This window comes from Cucumis sativus, chromosome 3, assembly GCF_000004075.3.
Source record: "Cucumis sativus cultivar 9930 chromosome 3, Cucumber_9930_V3, whole genome shotgun sequence".
NCBI classification, from domain to species: domain Eukaryota; kingdom Viridiplantae; phylum Streptophyta; class Magnoliopsida; order Cucurbitales; family Cucurbitaceae; genus Cucumis; species Cucumis sativus.
The window spans coordinates 1,577,128-1,598,759 of record NC_026657.2 but is presented as its reverse complement, the minus strand read 5'-3'; the positions used below and the strand labels follow the sequence as shown (position 1 = coordinate 1,598,759).

General features: G+C 29.0%; 1 protein-coding gene across 1 annotated transcript; it reads right to left on the bottom strand.

Moving 5' to 3' along the window:
* Nucleotides 1-7,581: 7,581 nt before the first annotated feature.
* On the bottom strand, nt 7,582-16,303 carry LOC101215317 (phenylalanine--tRNA ligase alpha subunit, cytoplasmic). Its single transcript, XM_004150125.3, has 18 exons — nt 16,008-16,303; nt 15,347-15,469; nt 15,026-15,118; nt 14,764-14,820; nt 13,830-13,885; nt 13,247-13,339; nt 13,035-13,125; nt 11,886-11,923; nt 11,750-11,788; nt 11,154-11,230; nt 10,985-11,069; nt 10,787-10,883; nt 10,293-10,389; nt 9,409-9,480; nt 9,246-9,312; nt 9,036-9,161; nt 8,134-8,188; nt 7,582-8,034 (listed from the first exon to the last, which is right to left on the bottom strand). Exons 1-18 carry the CDS (start codon nt 16,152-16,154, stop codon nt 7,969-7,971), a joined length of 1,479 nt encoding a protein of 492 aa, XP_004150173.1. The 5' UTR covers nt 16,155-16,303; the 3' UTR covers nt 7,582-7,968.
* Nucleotides 16,304-21,632: the final 5,329 nt, after the last annotated feature.

The window sequence follows — 21,632 nt, the reverse complement described above, 5'->3', positions numbered from 1 at the left end:
TTTTTTAAGGCACTGGCTTAGTTGCTTTCCCTTTTGATTGAATATCTCATACACCCAAAACCAAAAAAAAAGTTTTTATCATTATTTCAAAAAAAAAAAAAAAAGTTGTTTCTTTCTTCCATTTAAAAGATCCAACTTTTTCAATCTTCTTTTGCTAAAATCCCTTTTTGGCAATGAATCTCTTCATTTCTGTTGTGGAAACTCCACTAACTTAGAGAAGAAAATCAACCAAAAATTAATACCAGGTTTTACACTTAAAAATATTTGCTTTTTCAAGTTTTTGATTGAGGATTATGTATGAAAATTTAAAGTAGTTTTCAACTTCATATGTTTTACTTCATTCATCTACTCCCTTTTCATGCCCATTCTCATAGGAACCAACAAAAATAATAAATGAGACTTCCATGATTTCTATATTTTGCTTATGATTGTGAAATTTGAACTTATTTTGGAAATCTCAAAAGAAAAGGAAAGTATGGCTCTATTTAGTTGGTTGAGTTTTTTTTCTTCTTCTTCTTTCTTTTAAATCATGATGTGTTGTATATACATACAACAAAATACCATATGCTAATGAATATCCAATGATTGTTATAATTATTCCCCCAAAAAACAATATTCTTTTTTCTTACTAAAAAGAGACAAAATTTAAAAGAAATTAAAAAATGAACTTTTTACCCTTTTAAGAACTATCAATCTTTTCTTTAATTGTAATTTAATATATGGAGGGTATTTTTGTCAATTTGTTGTTGAGAAGTTAATCAAGCTTCATAATGGTAGTTAGTTAGTTAATTGTATTTTAAGTATTTTAAGCTTAATTATAAGGTGTGTGAAGCTTCATCTCCTAGTGGTATACTCTCACTGTTAATGTGGGCCAACTACCCATAGAACTCTCTTAAAGGAAATGTATTTTTAAAAAAATTATAATTTATTTTGGATATAAATATATGTGTGTAATTATTTAATATATGGATTGGATTGATCAATTATTGGCTTTTGTAGAGAGAAAAATAATAATTTTTATTTGGGTTGGATTGTATTTGTTGATAAGTAGAAAAGTACTTCAAACCTTTTTCAATGCTTGGGGGAAAAAAGCAATAATATAATTATGTATAGTGATAATTGATTATTGGGTTTTATGAAAACAAAATATAAGAAAATTTGTATTTTATGAAAACATAGAAAGCTATTTGCTTTAATAATTATTGGTATGTTTTTCAAATAAACTCATAAAATATAATATAGGTTAAGTTCCTTTTAGTTTAATCATTTGCTTTTACCTTTGATTAAAGTATAAAAGAGAAGAAAGTTAAATTTTACAATAAAGGAAATTTTTTGTTTCAAGGAAAAATCATGGACCCTAAGTAATCAACTACTTTACGTCTAAATAAAGAAATGGTAAACAAGATAAATTCGCACTACAATGAATGTTTGACTTGTTAAACCTAAAGTTTAGTATGTTACGTCTTCCTTCGCTAATTTTTATGTGAGCTAAGTACTGCAAAGTTTAGTATCTAATGGTGAAGAAAAAGTCGACGTTGAGGTCACTTATGACTAGACATGAAGCTTATAGCAGCTCTGACTATCCCACTCAAAAGTTGATACGACAACAAAAATGGTCATGGGTGTGCAAGCTGACAGACGAGGTAGAAAGTTATTGAAACATCAAAGCAACAAATAGTATTTCACATAGAAATGTACACATTTATAATCTCAATTGGCATCACACAATACTAACCTAAGATGTGAGAGTTGTTGATAGTTTGTAAGATTCAAATCAAATGTGATGTCAATTATATGTGTTGTTAAGAAAAAGTACATCTTTAAGTTATAATATTAATTGGAAACATATTAATATGCTTTGAATGTATCATATTTTAGTTTAAAAAACGTAAAGGAGACTATAGATGTAGAAAGAAACTAATAATAAAGTTTGTTAAGACTTTTTTTTTTAAAGAGTACAAATATTAATAAGTTAATTGAGTTAAATTTTGTATATGAGAAAGGAGAGAACAGTTTGAGTAGAGGAAGCAAATGATTAGTTTATAAACATTTCATTAAATTTATCTACACATCTTTTACCCCTCTACCCATAATACTATTCATATTTTTGTTTCAATAAATTAAAATTATTATTATTATTTATTTTATATATTATATTTTATCTATTTTAACCCTATTTTTGATGAAAATGTCAACAAAATATAGATAGATAGTCTAGAAAAAAAATTAAAATTAGTAAATAAATGTTTTAAATGATTTTTAAATAAGTTGAGATGCCTACTATTTATATTACATTTGCAATAGAGATATTTTGTTATTTACTTCTTTTTCATGTTTTATGATTTTTTCTACGATAAAATAAAAATATGGAATCGAAATAAAATGTAAGAAATTGGAAAAGGGTAATTGGTTAGAAAGGAAAAGTAATTTGGTGGAGAAGGAGGGATGAGGTCATGAGGTGAATCGATATTATAAAGAGTGGAAAGGGAGCTAGCCTTTCTCTCACGTGATATTCACGTGCTTTTTGTGATTTTTTCTACATTTTTTTTCTTTTTTTTCTCTCTCTCTCTCTCAAATTGTTGTAAATTTATTTGTTCAAACAACTTTATTATTAAAAACTATTTTTGCTTTCTTAAAATATTTTTGTTGTAATTTTATCCGATTTTTTAAAAAGGAAAACACTTAATTCATAATTTATAATTCTATACTTTTGAAAACTAGTTTTTCCTTTTTTATTTTTTTAATTAATAATAAATGAACATTCAAAACAAAATTGAAGATTTATGAAAAACAGGAGAATTAATATTGAATATTTGAAAGTACTATGACTAAAATTAAACAAGTTTTGAACTACATGTGAAAAAGAAACAACTGAAATTTACTAACAATATAATGTTGGATCTAATGTTATTACAAGACAATTAAAAAATGCAACAAAAGAAAATAACACAAGAGGTTGTTTGTTAACCCAGTTCGATAAAATACACCTATTTCTGGGGGTTGCCCAGTTGAGAAGAATGTTCACTAGAATTTATCATATGGATTACAAGTATGCAACTTAAATTTAATAGGTAATCTTAATAAATGACAAGATTAGGCTACACGGATGATCATTTAGACTTCTGCCTAAGTAGTTTTGATACTTGATTGGACTCTTCTTAATAATAGCAGGCTCCCTCATATCGTTCACCTTCAACACTATAATGTATATAGGCCCCTACTAAATACTACTACTCTTTCTCTTAAATGATGTTGAACAACTTGTCAATGACACAATGTTTTTGTCTTTGATCAAAGACTAGATCAGCAAAATGATAACTTTACAAGTTCAAAACCTTAGAACACGAAGTAGAACATAAGCGATCGTTCAACGTTAACACAGAAGTTTTTAATCTCTTTCCACATCCCACTAAAGCAAAAGCGAGACAATTTAATTGGAAAAAGACCTAACAACTATTAAGAAAATACGATCAATCAACCCACCATAATGTCAAAATCCTATATATGACCAAAACAAGAAGAAAAGAGTTCAAACAATCAAATAAGTAAAAGAGAATTTCTTTTACACCCAATTACAAAAATAACAACATGGACACAAAAATGAATTTCTTTCACTTAAATATAAAAATGTGTAAACACATATTTAAAAGGCATAAGATTACTAAAAAGTGCATTGTTAGAATAATGTTATATTATATATATATAAAAGTTACATTGCGTGATGAATAATAATGATAACAGAGTTGAAAGTTAGCCATAAAAATAAAAAGAAACTTACCTCATGATTGTGAAAAGCAAGTTTTTTTTTTTAATGAATTAACACAATTTATTATTGTTGTTATTATTATTATTTGCTAGCTATTGCACCAAAAGTATTTCATTCAAAAAGTAATTTAAAGGATCTAATAAAATGAAGTATTTGTACGGTAGTAAATTAAAAAAATTCAGAACTTTGAGACAAAGGGACATTAAATACAAATATTTATATATAAATGAACAAAAGTGGAAAATGCATTCACAATAATTCATTGGCTATTTGTTCATGCGTTATAATTAATAATTTTCTTGATCAATCTTAATTCTCTCCAGCCTAAATTGTTATTATAAGCCTGATATTCAAGTTTGTCCATATCTTTATTGATATTTTTTACATTTTTATGAAATTTTAATAATAACGTTACGGTAAGTGAATAATTTGTGTTTCTATTACACTATTAAAAAATTATAAAAAGAAAAAAACGAACAACAATATGTGGCCAATATAAATATGATAAGATACTAAACTATTCATTAACGTAGACATTTTATCAAAATTTCTATCGAATTTTTCATAAGATAAATGACATTAAAGTCTTGGTTGGCATCGTATTTTAAATCATGACCGAAAACATGTGTGTATATATATATAAAATAATGAACATAGAGTATAAGGGAGAAGTCAAATATGATTAGACTACGCATCTAACATGTGGCCAATAATGCATTCAAGACTCTTCAAAGGCCAACATTTTCAAACAACAGTGAAGAATATATATATAGGAATATGATCTCTACTTGTGTTCTTGGTAAAATAATTTCCAAGAAGCATAGTAGAATGTATATTACAAAACTAATTATTTCTTTCAAATATCTTTTTCAATTTTATTAATCTTGCATCTAACCAGACATATTATAATCTAGTTAATAGAATACAAGACTATTGATAAAAATGTCAAAAGTTCAAATCTATCGTGAATTGATCTAAAATAATAATTATTTACCGATATAATTATTAAATTATTTTTAAAATATAACATTAAGTTAGTTAAAATACCGTTTCGGTTGATGTACTTTAGAATTTGTTTCATTTGGATCTATATACAATCGTTACATAGAAAAAAAAAAGTGTAAATATATTTTCATAATGATAAAGATTTTAACTACATATACCCCTAATTTTAAGATCTATTAAAAAGATGTGAATTAAACTCATGAAAGTACAAAGATCAAATTAATTGAACAAAATCTAATATTCTAACTTGCTTTTTATATGTGTGGGGGAATATTTTCTAAAAATGAATAACAAAAATGATTAAGCGAGGAAGGTAAGATATAGTTATAAATCTATAATAAGTATAAAAGGGAAATGATTAGAAGATTGAATACGAAAAACAAATTGTTTTGATTTGGAAAAAGAAAGAAGAAAAAAGAAAATTGATAGCATATATCAATGATTTTACAATCCAAATTAAAGTGAAAAGTTAGAAAAAAAAACAAAAATGAATAATTTGAAAATGGGTATAGGAATAGGATCAAATATGTCCCCTAAAATTACTTTAGTGAAGACCCACATAGATCATCATATTGATATATTTGTCTCCTCATTATAAATGAAATATTGCAATTTTTCAAAAGCTTCCATCATTTTCAAATGTGAGGTTTAGAATTTTGTCAAACACTTTGGTTTAGGAAATTGTCTATTTATTCTTCATATGTCTCATTATCTTTTTTTTCTTTTCTTTTTTTGAAAATTGGAAAGATTGAGAAGAATTTTATCCTTTAATATCAAAATTTTAACTTTATATTTATCTAGATACAATAAATTCAAAGATATTGTGTGTGTGATATTTATATTATATAGTATGCATTTAATTATTGTGGCAAAAAGTGACCACAATTTAGTGGTTGATTTTTCTATATATAATTAGAAGAAAAATATTTTACGTATATTTCAAATGGTTTGGTCCAAATGATAGACATATTTTCTACTAGATAAGGTCTATACATATCACCTTATTTTTAGCCTCAAAGTTTTAAGCCTAGAACTATTATTTTTCAATACAAAAAAAATAAATGAACCAAAATATAACAAAATTTTAAATTTATCAATATCTATTAACGATGTTCATAGATATCGATAAAAGCTTATGTTCATTTGACATTGAGAAAATTTAAAATTTTGTTATATTTTGTAAATAATTTAAATTCTTCGGTAGACAAAAACTTTTAAAATTTGTATTCCAATGAATAAAAAAGATTTGATCAGTCACATATGTCAAATTATTGGAAAACTTTACCAAAATTCACAAATATGAACTAAAATTCTATTAAGTGTTGTCTTGCTCTAAAACTTATCAACTTTGTAACATAAATATATTTTAACAATCAAACAAGGGTACGTCTTTCTTCTTTTCTTAAAAGGAAAAAGTACATTTGTTCTTATTTTTAATTCAACTTTTTACTAGTTTAAACAATTAATGCTCTAAAAAAATGAATTACCCAGTAATTTTCAACTAATTTTAGGACAAATATTAATTTGTATTGTTAGTGGTCTTATTCCAACTAATAATGGCAGCAAAAAAACTTTTGCAATTGTATAGTAGATTTCATTCATGAATATCATGTGAAACTCATAATTTAAGTCGATTACAATTACTTTTAAAATCATGGTTCAAAAAATGAATGGATGATTAGAATAAATGCATAGACGATAGACGAAAGAAAGTGATGTAGAATAGAGTTAAAACAAAGAAAACTAGACATTTTCTATTGTTATTATTTTTATACAGAAACAAGTATGATTTGTGGATTTTACAAACCAAAAGAATCAAATTCATAGTTATCTATCTAACTCACAACCGATAGCAATTTAGAGACCAAATCCAAACAAGAAGTTTCTCAACAAAAACAATACAAATTAAAAGGATGGAAATAAATTATTGAAGCTCACAAAGTCACTTAGAGGACTTATCTTTTCCACTCACAGAGAGCCAATAATAATAATAATAATAATAATAAAATAATAATAATAATAATATATGATACTTTTTTTTCTTTTGAATATTTTCATATCACAAGGATGACAAATGTGTCTTTTAGCTATCAGTGAAGAGAATCAAATTTATCTCTTTTCTTTTCTGTCACTTGAAAATAGGGAAAAAGTCATTCATCTACCAAATTTTCTTTTACTGTAGATCTGATCTTGTACCCTTTTTTGTTTGTTGGGATTTGTATGAGATGAGCCAACCCTCAAGGGGTCATTTTCATAAGTATCAATAAATATTAGGTAGTTTATAGGATATCCCTAAATAAATGTTAGTCCCTCCTAGTAGGGTCCTTTGCCTTGCCTCCCCTCCCCTCCCCAACTTAATTTAGGTTTGATGGGTAAAAGAACTCAATAACCATTTGGTTCACTAATAATTAAATAAATTTATTATTTCGTTATTTCCATTAACACATTTTTCATGCTCAACTACTCTTCTTTTATAATAATTATCGACTCAACTCCATGTACTAAATACTCTTTTAAGACAAGGAGTCAAATTGTAGATTCAATGTGTTGTTAGCTTCCGATGAAAAAAGTTCAACAAAACATAAAAGTGATGCTCACCTATAGAACCTACAAAGCTTCTTAGGTCTAGCCATGAGTGCGGTTCACAACTCCAAGCTCATGATTTCCTTGGGTCTTAGGTCTTAGGTCTTAGGTCTAGGTATAGTACTTGTACTATTAAGCCCGAGGTCAAATGTTCGATTCCTTCAACTTCAACCCACATATTGGTAAAACAAGAAACCATGTCCAGTTAGTCATCATTAGAAAAAACAAATCCAAGTAGCATTTTTCAATTACGGTATCTAAGCGATAAACATTTGGTGAAGCAAATAACCAATCTACATGTCATTTCAACTGTCCTCCAAATTCCCTTCAAAACTTACAAATAAAAAGAATATGAAACCTCAACTGTATAAACAAGAAATTCAGGTTGCATTTGTTTTTTTCAATTAAATTACTATTTGTTCAACAATTCATTAAATGATAGTGTGTGTTACAGAGAGTGTGGATGGATGCAATTCGTGTACCTAAGAAGTAAATGAATTGAGTACTTACCCATTCAGAGCAACTTTAGGGCAGGAGAATTTGATCGATCAAGTTTGCCTTAAGCTGATCAAAACAAAACCAATATGAAAGATCAAATTGGCGTTTCTTTAGTTCTATTCACTTCGGGCTTCGATTCCAAGGCGGCAAATTGGATTTTTCTTCACTAGACTAAGATCCACCTGGAGAAATATAAGAAGAGGAGAAAAAACACAGATTAGTTCAGTTTACATTGTAATTGATTATCCAAGGTTGGAGTTAGGACAAAGTATAAGGGATACCTTGTGGCCGAAAAGATCCCGAATGTTGTCGATACCGTACATAATCATGGTTGGTCTGGTTCAAGGACAAGATGCAACGGAAAATAAGCATCATTTTATTATTCATTAATTGAATTATAAATATTCTGTTCATTTTAAATTCTGCTCCATGAACTTTTGAAACTTCCAGACTAATCCTTATGGTATTGACCTTCCCAAATCAATAATTGTATCCAGTTCAAAATATTGTAGTTTCTTTTTTCTTTTATTATATTTATTTAGTTTTTGATGTTTTCAAAGTCCCAACTGAGTTAAGTATTTTTTTTAGTTTTCAAAAATTCTTTTTTGGGAAATTGTAATGTTTCCTTAGAAATGAAAAGATGAAGAAAATAAACATAAATATCAAAAACCAAATAGGCACCAAACGAGGTCTTAAATTAGTTTTAGGGTAATAGCAACGGACAACATTTTTAGGTGTTATTAATAAGTGTAAAAATATATTTTAAAATTTTGAAAATATAGCAAAATCTATTAGTGTGGACTTTATGATTGATAAACTCTTATCAATCAATGATGAATTTTGTGAGTTGGATCAAAATTTAGCTATATCTACAGATTCTTTTGCATTGTGCTATATTTGTTAGAGTATTGTGCTATATTTGTTAGAGTATTGTGCTATATTTGAGTATTGTGCTATATTTGTTAAAGTATTGTGCTGATTGCTATATTTGCAATTTTAAGGCTTCAAGAATCAAAATGAAACTTTAAGAACCCAATTGTTGAAAACTAATGACCAAAAGTTGATTAAACATTAAATATCAGAGCGCAAACCTCGTGAAAATTTTACGTGTGGCAACCACACAGAGCTGGAGGCAAGCAAAAAATAAATGTATTTGGAATTTAATAGGACACGAGAATCTTACCTCTCAAGTGAAAGACCCCATGCAATAATACGGGCATCCTCTGGAAATCCCATAGGAAGCAGCATTTCGGGTCTGAACATTCCTGAATTTCCAACTTCCACCCATTTCTTAAAGCCTTCATGATAACTGAAAAATATAACGCATCAAACATTAGGAGGGTGTGAAAGCTAACATAGCAGCAATTATAAAGAAATTCAATCATATTGTCACCTGAAAATTTCCATGCTGGGTTCCGTGTACGGGTTATACGCGGGCTTGAAGCGTAGTTTGGACATGCCTGAAAGTAGAATATGCCGTTGAAGTATCTAATTGTTTCCTTATAAAAATTATTAGGCATATATAGATCAACATTTTACTACTATTATATTGTTACCTAGACGAGAGAAGAAGTCATACAACACTCCAATCAAGTCTCCAAGAGTAAGTCCTCGACCACATATCAACCCTACAAACCAGAGGCAAATATTTATATTTCCGATTGAATGTTGAAAACTGAGAATTTTAGTATATTGGTCATCGTCAATACACACACACATACCGGTCCGTAAACTTTTATTTAGCTTATATGAAAGAATAAGGTTTTAATTGCCTATTAAAACAAGTATATAATTGAACTTTAAATTAATAGCTCAACATGTTGAATAGATTTACATAGTAGATACTAATAATGGAATCGTCTCTCCATTGTTTCAACTCTGTTTTTTATCACATTCGTAAATAATGTCCAGAATAACATTTGTAGTTTTTTTAGAGATGAAATGTTTTATTGAATAAATGAAATAATGAGGAGATCCCAAAGCACCTACAGGTGAACATTTCTAAATTATATGGTTGAAAAGCTAAAAGATTTTGTTCAATGAGAAACCAAGCTTTCATTGAAAACGATGTAACAATGCATACAAACACTAACTAAAGATATACAATGTTTTGAGAATATAATTAAAAAGAATGAAAGAGAAGCAAGAAAGAGGAAGTTTCACCGTGCATCGCAGTTTATATTCTATTATATTTATATTTCCATTGTTATAACCTTTTCAAAAAAAAATATTATTATATAGATGAAGTTAAAATTGAGAATTGAAAAAAGTTCAAACGTATTATATCATAACCCAATAATGTATTTGCCAATTCATAAATACCTTTTTTTTTTCAAACGGAAACAAGCCTCTTTGTTAATAATAATAAATGAGACTAATACTCAAAGTACAAGATAATTATACTAAGAGCAAAAAAAGAGACAAAATAATTCATAAATACCTTCTATCTGGTGAAATTCAGCAAGATGGGTTCGATCTACCGCTTCATTTCGGAAAACACGGTCTATCGAGAAGTACTTTTTGGGAGCAAATGGTTTCTGTGAACAAGTATTGAGATGAAAGAAGAATTTCAAGGACACACATTGACCAGATAATTTGGGGGCAAATGAGAAAATAACATTAAGATGAAATTGTAAACTGATCAGAAACAAAAAACAAGTAAACCAGCACACAGCAATCATCTACAATAGACGTTGAACTCAGTGACTTAAGAAATAAATGATTCGTTGAACCATTCATTTCCAGAAGAAGGCAAACAACTACTAATTCCTAAGAACAATGTTAGCTACTTGTTACATCAGAAAAGTACACGACTCTCCAACTTCCTAGTCCCAATGTTTCAGTGTTTAATAATGAATGCTGACCAGCACAGATTAAATTATTAATCAAAAGCTACTTAGAAGTTAAAATACAAAACATCAACTGACGATTTACCTGTGCAAGCATATATAACATCCTGGAGGTCACCGCAGTTGTATGAGTTCGCAATAGGTTCTTATTTGCTTCCTCTCTTTTCCAATTATATCCATATCTGAAAGAGACAATAATAAAAATAAGCACTTCAAAACGGGGGGAAAACTCTGGAACAATCAAACAAAGAAAGGTGACGTTTTGAAGAACAGAATATCACACCCTCTGGAACCATAACCACCAGTCTCATGGACCTGCTTTACCCGCTCCACATAATCTTCCGGAAGTTCCCTTGTGGTGGAAGGAGCTACAGATGTAACACAAAATAACTACTAAGGGAAAAAAAATCCAAACATATAAACTTTTAAAGCTCGGAAATCACAGAAGAAACCTTTCAAGAAGAACGTATCATGTGCATCTCGGGCAGGATGTTGTTGTGGTTGAAATAATGTATCAAAGTTCCAGAAGCTGTGCACACAGAAGAGAAAGAAATGCTAATAAGATTTTGATAAAATGTTTGGGCAAGCCATTTCCTTTTCCAATTGAACCACCTCCTTAGATTCAAAGTGCAAGCTCAAGTGTTGCACGAACAAATACAGTTCAAAAACTATAAGAAAAAAAAAACTTTCATTAACAAAAGAGATTGACAAAAGAGAGGAAAAATTATAAATCCCCCATCCCCAAGCATCAGAGGGTTAAAAAAAAATCCCCAATGGCCATAGGTTCATATGAGTAAAATTGCAATCATGTATAGAGTTCATATAAACATATATTATGGTATGAGTAGCCAAGTGTGCTTTTAAAAAAATGTTTGAGGAATCTAGCCTTTTAATTTACATCACAATAATACAATTAAAATCTATTCCGAGGGCAGAACAAAAAATATAATAAACTTTTGTACAGCCCTGACAGATATACAGTATTTTTCAAGAAAACTATGGATGTAAAACGTATCGGTTGAGAAGGGAAGCAGTGGAGCACTCCTACCTGCTCTCAACATAGTTATTGGTAGGCATCTCTTCAAACCTGAAATCATAAACCAAAATATAGGTCTACATCTGTAAAGTTCTATTTAAAACAAAAAATGTAAAAGAAAAATATAAGCATAATAAAAATCACTTACCCCATCTGACGGAAAATATTTTTTATTTGCTGTCGGACCTAAAAGTTCAAAAAATATTCAGTCAAGAGGAGCAAAAGTTTATTGTATCCAGTGTATTTAAATGCCCATGGCGCAATGGCCCTCAGAGCTTAGGCGCACAAAAAGGTGTGGGCATTTTTTTTGTGAGGTGCACTACATATGAAAATATTACATTATATAGAGAAAGCAAGTTGAAGTAGAAATATGGTAAGAAAAAAAAAAGGCCTCGAACACTAGAAATTTTGCATTTAGGCTTGGTAAACTTGATTATTTTAGTTAATAAAGAAGGAAAACTCTTAATTATTACTACTTTCTTAAAAAAATGAAAATGTGCCAAAGCCCAAGGCTTTGAGCCTTGGGACTTCACGAAAAGCTCGCACCTGAGGCACGCCTTATTTTGTGAGCGCGCTAGACCTGCGCCTTGAACCTAGGTGCACACCAAAGAGGGCTTTTTAAAACATTAACTACATCTAGATTTCATGTTTCCCTCCAGACTTCAATTAAGATCTTTGGTAACTACTTTATAGGCTCTATTTTGTACAGTTGAAGTCACTTTTTTTAGTTGGGCTCCATTATCGTGAAGTGAACCATATTCATCGACTTAAAGGTGTGTATGGAAGAACGCGGAACACATCAAAGAATTAGACACGGTGAATGCTGAAATGAAAATTTACAACCTAGTCAAATTATTTTAAGGAATATGGGAAGGTGTGAAGCATTATCAAAGAAGAATCGTGTTGTGTCAACTATCAATCTGCCTGTCCCTGTGCCTAAGTTCAAAGTGCAATGGTGGCAAAGTTTTTTTTTAAGAAAAAAAAAACATTTCCTTGGTTACAAAAAAGAAGAAAAATGTTCAACTATGCAATATCCTAAAGGGAAAGAAAATGAAACAAGAACCAAAAGAACCTAACAATATAACTACCAAATGTGTAAATTAAAGTTCTTACTAAGGAATTCATTATCCTTATCTATAAATATTGTAAGATTTTGCTTTTAGGCTAATTTGATTGATACTGGCATAATCGTAAGTATTCGAGCATGTCCTTCCTTAAAGTGGTTTAACATAACTAATAAATTTCTACATAAAAGAAGGATTTTAATTTTTTTTCAAAATACAAAGAGTATTCTTACCTTGAGCAATGGATGCAGATGACCACAGAAAAGGGGCTGACCTTTGGCATTAAAGTTATACTCTTTGAATTCTAGTTCTCTCCAGTCTCCCCTAGATAGTGCAAAATATGAAGTAAAACTTTTTAGAGATGAATGGAGAGCAATTGTGTTCCTAAAGCATACTGTCATAAAATAAAATCCATGCAAAAAGCAAGAATAGGCAAGCAGCAAACCTTTGAAGATTTTCTCGTGTCAAATCTGTAGCAACCTTTTTTCTTCTTGGAGCATAATTAGGACCTCTCCTCACTGAATAGCCTTTCCATGTTCTAGAGAAAGTTAAAATAGACATTTTTAGGATAACAAACAGATGAACCCTATATCTTGTGTTATAAGCATAGTGAGAGGTTAAAGCTTCTTAAAATATAGAATAACAATTTTCAGATTTTTCTAATTTCTAATTTTCAGATTGAAGTCCGCTTTTGTAGTTTGTTGTGGGCTCTTCGTGGTATCTTTTTGTATACCCCTATATATCCTTTTGTTTACCCCCATGAAAGCTCGGTTTCTTACCAAAAAACATAGAACAGAAGTAAAGTCCAGTCCAAATGAGTACGAAAATGATCCAAAGTTAAAAAAAGAGTATACATATTGACCAACCCAAAGAAAACTTATCCACATTGGGAATGTCGTCCCATCTCTGATAAGAAACCAAATACAGAAGTCCACATGTCTAACACACCAGAGCATAACTTTTTTAATGTGTTTAAATATCTGTTTGAGAAAAAAAAGAGTGAACGGGGGAGAAAGTATGATCATTACTGTGATACAATCAGCTTCCTTGCTTTGAGAGCCTTCACGTCTTCATCGTAAATTTCCTGATACAAAATATGAAATCGTTAGTTAATGCTACTCTCTACACCAAAATATTTGAAAATTATTAAAGAAAAAACACAACAGTCTAGAGAAAAGTGGTGCTGATGTAGATATCCAAACCTCCAAAGATTTGAAATAGATTTGTTTTTCTTTACATTGACAATACTATCTATGGAAAAGCAATCAGGATCCACGATCCAAATATCTTTGGTAGTACAGTGGGATCAATTTAAGGGTTATTCTTTCCCTTTGAAAAGAAATAGTTATATACCTTATATTAGTTCAAAACAAGTTTACAAAGTAGGAGGATGAAATAACCTCCATAGCAGGTTTCTTTTTCTCTCTCTAATGTGTATAATGAAGAAGTAAATTAAAAAATTTCTAGAGACAGTATAACATATTGAAACACTTTGATGATGCTCTCAAAACTTTCCTACAACATGAGAAAGTCTAAAATGTAAATGGAGTTATAGATAGTACGTTATCAATTCAGTCTCCTAAATTTTAAAAGCATGCAGATAAAGAGGCACAGCCAAAAGCTTAAGAAAAAAATTGAACTATTTGCATGGTGAACAATAACATTATGCGAAATGACAATCTAGTTCTTAACAACATATCAGTCAATAGGCATGATAAGTTTCTCAGCCAAAAAAAAAAAAAAAAAAGTCATTATATCTCAAACTCCCATCATCGAATGGTATCACTTTCCAACCAATTAGTACAAAATGAACCGATATTAAGCTCTCTTTCCAACCCCTTCCCAGAGATACAGTAGGAACAAAAACCAGAAATGAATGAAACACATTATTGAAGTTTCAACATCGAACATCCAATAATATGGGATAAATGAAACAAATGAATCAAGTAAACCAATAATCACCTTTCCATCTTTTATCTGTAGAAGTGAGTTTTTCACCTTATCTTCAACATGATGAACCTACAGCAAAACAAGCTAATAAATAACCACAAAGAAAATAAAACTGCTTTAATAACAATATTAAGCTAGAAAATAAAACTGTTGTCAACTTAATTCGTGTCATGCGCCAGTTACAATAGTATAATAATTCATACAATTGCAAACACTTGAGATCATTTTTATCAATATTTTGATACCGAACTCCCACAAAATGAAAGTGCCTAACCTTACGAGATATCATTTGCTTCCCCATTTCAACCCATTTGTTTTTTGCTGCCTGAGCACAGCCGATTTTGAAAATAGATGGACCCAGCTTTTTCTGCACAAAGAGATCAATTGCACGTGAGCAACAAACAGTTTCATCACTAACATACACTCAAATCCACAAGTGCAAAATTGCAAGCAAAAAACTAAAAAGAAAATGCCTAATTTCCTTCCCCAATAGCTCTAAGAACATCAACGATCAACCACAAATGAAAAGACTAAATGGAGATAATCCTCAGGCTCTACGTCAAACCAAAATAAATATCCATTATTCCAATATCACCTGTAGTTCTTCCCTTGGAATTCCCTCAGGTGGAATTGCCAGAAATAGCTGCATCTCAGGTGATCCTGTGGCAGTATATGTCTCGCCTTCTTTAGTTAGAACCCATTTCTCCATCTTAATATCCTGAAAATCACTCCAAAAGACAGATGTGATCAATTAATGAACTTGCAGTCCAAGTATTCATGCAAACATAAAGCTATTCGTATACAAAGTAGCCAAAGACCATAAATTAAACACCGGAAAGCCGACTAAAAACTAACAACCGTCTGCAAATGGTTAACCACTCAAACATTCAGCAACAATCAACCAAACAAAATGTTTGAATTGGTAAATTGACTGCTTGACGAGTCATAAACAATTGTAATTATAATCAACTAGACACCAAAAAGATACAGAACAGACGACAAAGCTTAAGGTAAGAAAAACAATCTTCAGCACGCTCAAATTATACATAGAAATTGAGGACCAAGCAAATGCAAATGATTTGCACGCAATTATAAGTAATACACCAGCCAAATCGTCCTTTCCAGCTAAAACCAAACTCAAACAAACAACCTAAAGCTAGTTAACACGTTGCTAAACTAGGAATTCAAAGAAGAAGAAAGGAAGATATATAATTAAAAACGAAAACAATAAGTTAGAAAAAAAGAAGCAAACATACTTCAGCATCGACGTATCGGAAGCCGTTGAGACTCTTGATAACGTTGACGACCTCATTGTGATCGAGTCCAAACTCGTCGGCGAATCGGCCTGAATCGGAGATTTCGGTGTTCTTCTCAAGGTAACCGAGAATTGCTTCCTCCGCCATGTGTGTGTATGTGGATGGTTTTGCGGCGGCTTTCTTCAAAAGCTAAGAAGCCGAGCAGCTGCAGTTCGTCTATGGCTTCTCTAACGCAAATTTTGCTTACAGAAGCCCTGAATTTGGTTTGACGGCATAATCAGTGGGACATCTTCATTGAGAATTTTGAGAAATGACGCGACTCCCTTCTTGGGCTTCGGCTTGATATTGTTCAGCCTTTTACGAAGTCTAAATGGGCCGGTAACCGGCCCATTTAAGTTGACATGGGCTCACATCTGTATATTCTAACAAAATTGTTAAGAGTTACAATTGCAAATATTGAACCCATACATTCTTACTTCTAGAATTGTTACAATGAAAAAAATTCCTAAAAAATTATAACTAATAGCACAATTTAGAAAATAAATTAAAAATGTAGCATAAACATCAAATATTTGCAAAATACAAAATGTTAACCCATTAGTTTAAAATATCAAGTTTATCCTATGTGACAATCAATAATAGCGACGATTATGTCATTGATAGAAACTATTACTTATAGTTTATATTAGTTATAGTAATTGAGAGTACATATTCAAATATCTACCATTACTGATAATTGAGAAACATTAAACTTTTGAAATAGTAATTAGGCGCGAGTTTTATTTTAATGTTTTACTAATTCTTTACTATATATGTAATTATTTTATCATTGTATTATATATGCAATTTTATTTTATTTTTGTTTAGATGTAATTTAAATGTAAATTGTCATTTATTCTATTCGAGGACCGTTGCTGTTAACAAATATAGTATTATATAAAAAAAATATATAACAAAATTTAGATTCAAATCTTAGTGTCTATTTGTAATAGACCATGTTACTAAAATAAGTCTATTACTAATAGAGTCTCGACATATCTCGTTATATTTTCAATTATTTAAAGATGTTGGTATACATATTATTATATATAAATATGGTATCCATTGTAATTATTATTTTAGTTATACAACGTGTTGGGAGTTATTTTGAAATTGTTAAAATCATTTTGGTTGATTTTAAAAGCATTCCCAAGCATATTTTTAACTATTCAAAATAAAATGTGATAATCTGAAAAGTACGTTTTAAAATGTGATAATCATTCTCACGCCTTTGTTGAACTTGCATAAAATAATTCTCCCGAGGCACAATTCGAACACAAAAATTGAGAAAATATAGTATAATACACAAATAAACAATAAAGAAAATTAGAAAAATCTCTTTAAATCTTACTCCCATTTATTTGAAAATTCACCCAATGTACATGTATCTTACAAATCTACCAAAAGCCACTTTTTATAGGCAATTTGACAAGTAAGATGTGACATTACTTGGCAAATGAACGAAGAAGGTGATTTATTTGGACACTAAGATCACGTTTGGTAATATTTTCATTTTCTATTTTCTATTTATGTTTTCATTTTTTAAGAAACAGATGTGTTTGGTAACGTTATCTGTTTCTCATTATAAAAAAAATAGAAACGTTTATCATTTTATAAAGAATTATTGAAAAAAAAATAGTTTCTCTCATTCCCGTTTCTCAATTATTTCTATTGATTTCATTTTTCTTTTTTTCAATTCTTTTTATTGGTTTTATTTTCATTTTTTTTCTATTTCTTTTTCTTTTTCCATTTTCTCTCGTGATTTTTTTTCTTCCTCTTATTTCCATCTTCTTCCCCAAATAACCACTCTCCACGTGGTTTCCCTTCTCTTCCTCTTTATCTCTACTGTCTTTCCCAAATAATCATCCTCTTCCTCTTCCTCTCATTGTGTTCACTATCTTCCTTTTCGTCTCTCATCGCCTTCCTCTACATGACGCATTCCTCTTTGTTGGATCTGACTTTTTCTCTTCCTCTTTGCGTGAATTGTGTTTTCGCTATGAGTTTTCATTGAATTTGTGGATTTGTGCCGTATATTTGTTTTAGCCGTGAGTTTTTGTCTTCCTCTTTGTCATGGGTTTCGATGCCCATCTTCGTCGTGAATTTTCGTCTTCCTCTCGCAGACCCTATCTTTCAAATCTCAATCTTCATATGGTTCTGTATAAAGATTGCAAGAAGACCTTCCTATCTAGGTTTGATAATTTTTTTTTATGTTTAATAATGGATGACATATATTTTTGTTTGATGTTTAATTGAATTAAATGTGAATAAAATAAAATAAAAACCTCAAAGAAAATCAAGAAACAAAAATCAGTTATCAAACACATTTTCGATTCCTATTTCTAAAAAAGAAGAGACATAAAACTGTAAACATGAAACAACAAACAAGAAACAGGAAACAAAAACACTACCAAACGGGTCCTAAGTGTGTACAATAATAAGACACATGACATGAAATCGCCATTATATTACCTATTCATAATATTCCACTATTTTTTCCAAAGATTCCCACAGGTTAGAAGCAGATTCTCACAAAAAAAAATATCTCTTTCATTTCTGATAGTTCATTCCAACCACATAGCATTCCATTGTGCACGACCTAAGACACGTGTAAAACAACAATTGGACGAGAGATGATGACAGTACATGGTGATCTGTCACCCCAAAATCTCCCCAAGCAAATGGAATTTTGTGAAGATAAGTCCTTTGATAAAAGAAGATACTAATAATAATAACAATAGACCAAAAAGGAAAAAAAGAAAGAGTGCATCTCATTTTCAATGTTCTAAGCTGGCCTCCACACCCATGGCGGTCCAATATAATAAACCCATCCAAAATTATTTTTCTATCAACTTTTAATAATTTTTAAATTTATTACATCACTACTAGTTTATTATGTTATTTTTTGTTACTTTTTATTTTTCATATACTATTTTCATAGAAATTTTAAAAATATATCCATGCATGTATAATTTGTTATGACTATTTATTTGATTTCAAAAAAATTATTGTGGGTGGACTAAATTCAAACATTAAAATTGAATAAATTTCATGAACTACATTAACCAAAATATTATAAACTAAAATTTGTATTCATTTTTGTGACTTTTCATTATTTTATTTTCCCACTTTGTGGGTCTTATTAAAGAAGTTTTTATTATAATAATTTGGACATATGAATGAAGTGGTTAAACTATTTGGAAATTATTTGCAGTGTAAAGACAAATTAAACATTATCTATGGTGTTGGTAATTGTATTATTGAGTTGGCTCTTCCTATGTTTTTAAATTTGTATCTTATGCTAAAGATTATGTTTTGACATTAAATAAAATATTAAATTTTATATTGGAATCGATAGATTTTAATGTTATGGTATATAAGTATAAGTCGAGTTAAGTTCTTGATGTCTTATAAATTGTATATTTTTTTAATAAAAAATGTTTTCTTGTTTCTTAAGTAAGGTACGGTGGATTTGTATGAAAGGACGTTTTAATCTATCACATTTGTTTTTTTGATATTATGAGATGTTCAACATAATTAAGAATTAAGAGAAATTAATATATCAATTTAGTTATAAATTAATAATTAAAATATTTTTACGAAATATAATAAAATTTTAGATCATAGATGGTTAAATTTTATAAATAGTTTCATCCATTTGCCATTTCTAGTAATACAAATATTATAACATAAACATATTAAACACTTTATTATGATAGTTGTCTACAAATTTCAATTACGAAAAAGAAAAAATGTAGACAATTGGGTTTTTTTCTTAATAAGTTTTACTTCTAATGGATTAAATTTACTTAATACAAGCTTGCAAGATAAGATGTCACGCAAACATAAGTATTATGATATGATTTGGTTTTTAGTCCAATTGTATACTCTAAATGAATTGTGTAATATTTAAATAATCCACAATCTAAATGTATGAATGGAAAATTGCAATTAAAAAATTATAACATCCCACTAATTCCCATTAATTTAATAATGTAAGATTATGGGTTTTCCTTTTTTATATGATGGATATAATTATGTATGAGATTTTGGGAAAAAGGCCAAACCGCCATGACAAAAGCGACGTCACTTCAATTCCACTTCCACCCACCAACTAATTTTTTATTTGATTTTGATCTTAAAAGGTGATAAACTTTTGTATTACAAACTTAGTTAATCAATCCAATGTTTATTAATTCTTTTTATAAAAAAACATAAGCTATGTTCTTATATTTTTTTTATATTATATAATAATGATTTTCCATGGACTATATATTCTTATTGAAATTTAGTGAATATTAACTTTATATAGTCAACTTGTTGTTTAAAAGTTTGTGAAACTCCAATAGTGATTTTGTTCTATGTGTGGAATAATTTGAGACACCTTAAATTATTTGATTAAATGGATTGGTGTTTGTATTAGAAATAGATTCCACTTTTTTTCTTCTTTTTCACATTTAGTGTTATAGGTTTCGAAATTTTAAATTTTATAAACGTTTTAGTTTATAGTGTGAATGCTTTGTGTTAATGATCATAAGATAAGACGTTTTTTTTTCTTTTAACTTTAATAATTGTTAACAAAGATATGGTTAGTTATGAATGTATTTGTAGTTGAAATATTATTATTAGGACAAATGGCAAATGGTAAATTACCATCTCTATGCGTTGTTGTAATTATATTATGGAATTTTAAATATAAAATTTGATTATTAAATTTATAGCAACGGTAGAAATTTGACTCTAAAATTAAAAAGAGAAAAAGAAAAAATTGAACTTTGGTAAGTTTAAGGTAGGTCCAATTCAAACAATGACATAAGTTTGATGGTATAATTGCAGGCAATTATCCAATACTTTCGAACTTCATTTTGAAATTTTTCCTTTTACTATTTTACCTATATAATAAATTTAGATATTTATCTGTAGGTTGTTTTAAAAAATAGTATAATAAATCAAATTATAGAAAAATACTACAGACTATCTAACCGATACACAAAGATAAACTTTGTGTTTATATGTATTATAATAGATCAAGATAGGTAGAGAGTGATTTATCATAATGTATCATAGATGAATCGTAGTATTTTGTTATATTTATAAATAATTTTAATAAGTTTTGCTATTTAAAATAATTTCTTATATTCTATACCTAGATTATATCATTTATATAACTTGATTTTGAGTGGTTTTGTGACTAAATTTAGCATGATTTACAAGAAAAATGAGAAAAAATAGTAAAATAGACCAGCTATTTATTGATAAAATCAGGTGTAGCGAGTTTTTGTTATTTTGTGATTTTTTTAAGTGCAAGTAGTTTGTATTTTTTTTTAAAAAAAAAACCTTATTTAATGAAATAAAAAATTTGAAGATAGAAATTATTATTTTTTGAGAAAAAAAAAAGAACCAAAGGCTAAAGATTAAAATGAAATAAAATAAAAACATAAACTAAAGTGGTCGACATAGACACAATTTTGTTTAAATTATATTTATTTGTGGAGGAAGAAAATGATTGGCTGATGGCCAATGAAATGGCATACAGTCTATGACGGTGATGTAAAGAAAGAACAGTCCAATAAGCAGTGAGAATTTCAT

What these genes read in the sequence shown, in the direction of transcription:
- LOC101215317 (XM_004150125.3), bottom strand. Translation starts at nt 16,154, where the DNA reads ATGGCGGAGGAAGCAATTCTCGGTTACCTTGAGAAGAACACCGAAATC. An exon ending in ATCTGCATCCATTGCTCAAG is followed by an intron (nt 11,924 to 13,034) that starts GTAAGAATACTC and finishes TTGAACTTTTAG; the next exon opens with GTCCGACAGCAAATAAAAAA. An exon ending in TGGGGTCTTTCACTTGAGAG is followed by an intron (nt 8,189 to 9,035) that starts GTAAGATTCTCG and finishes TCCTTGAACCAG; the next exon opens with ACCAACCATGATTATGTACG.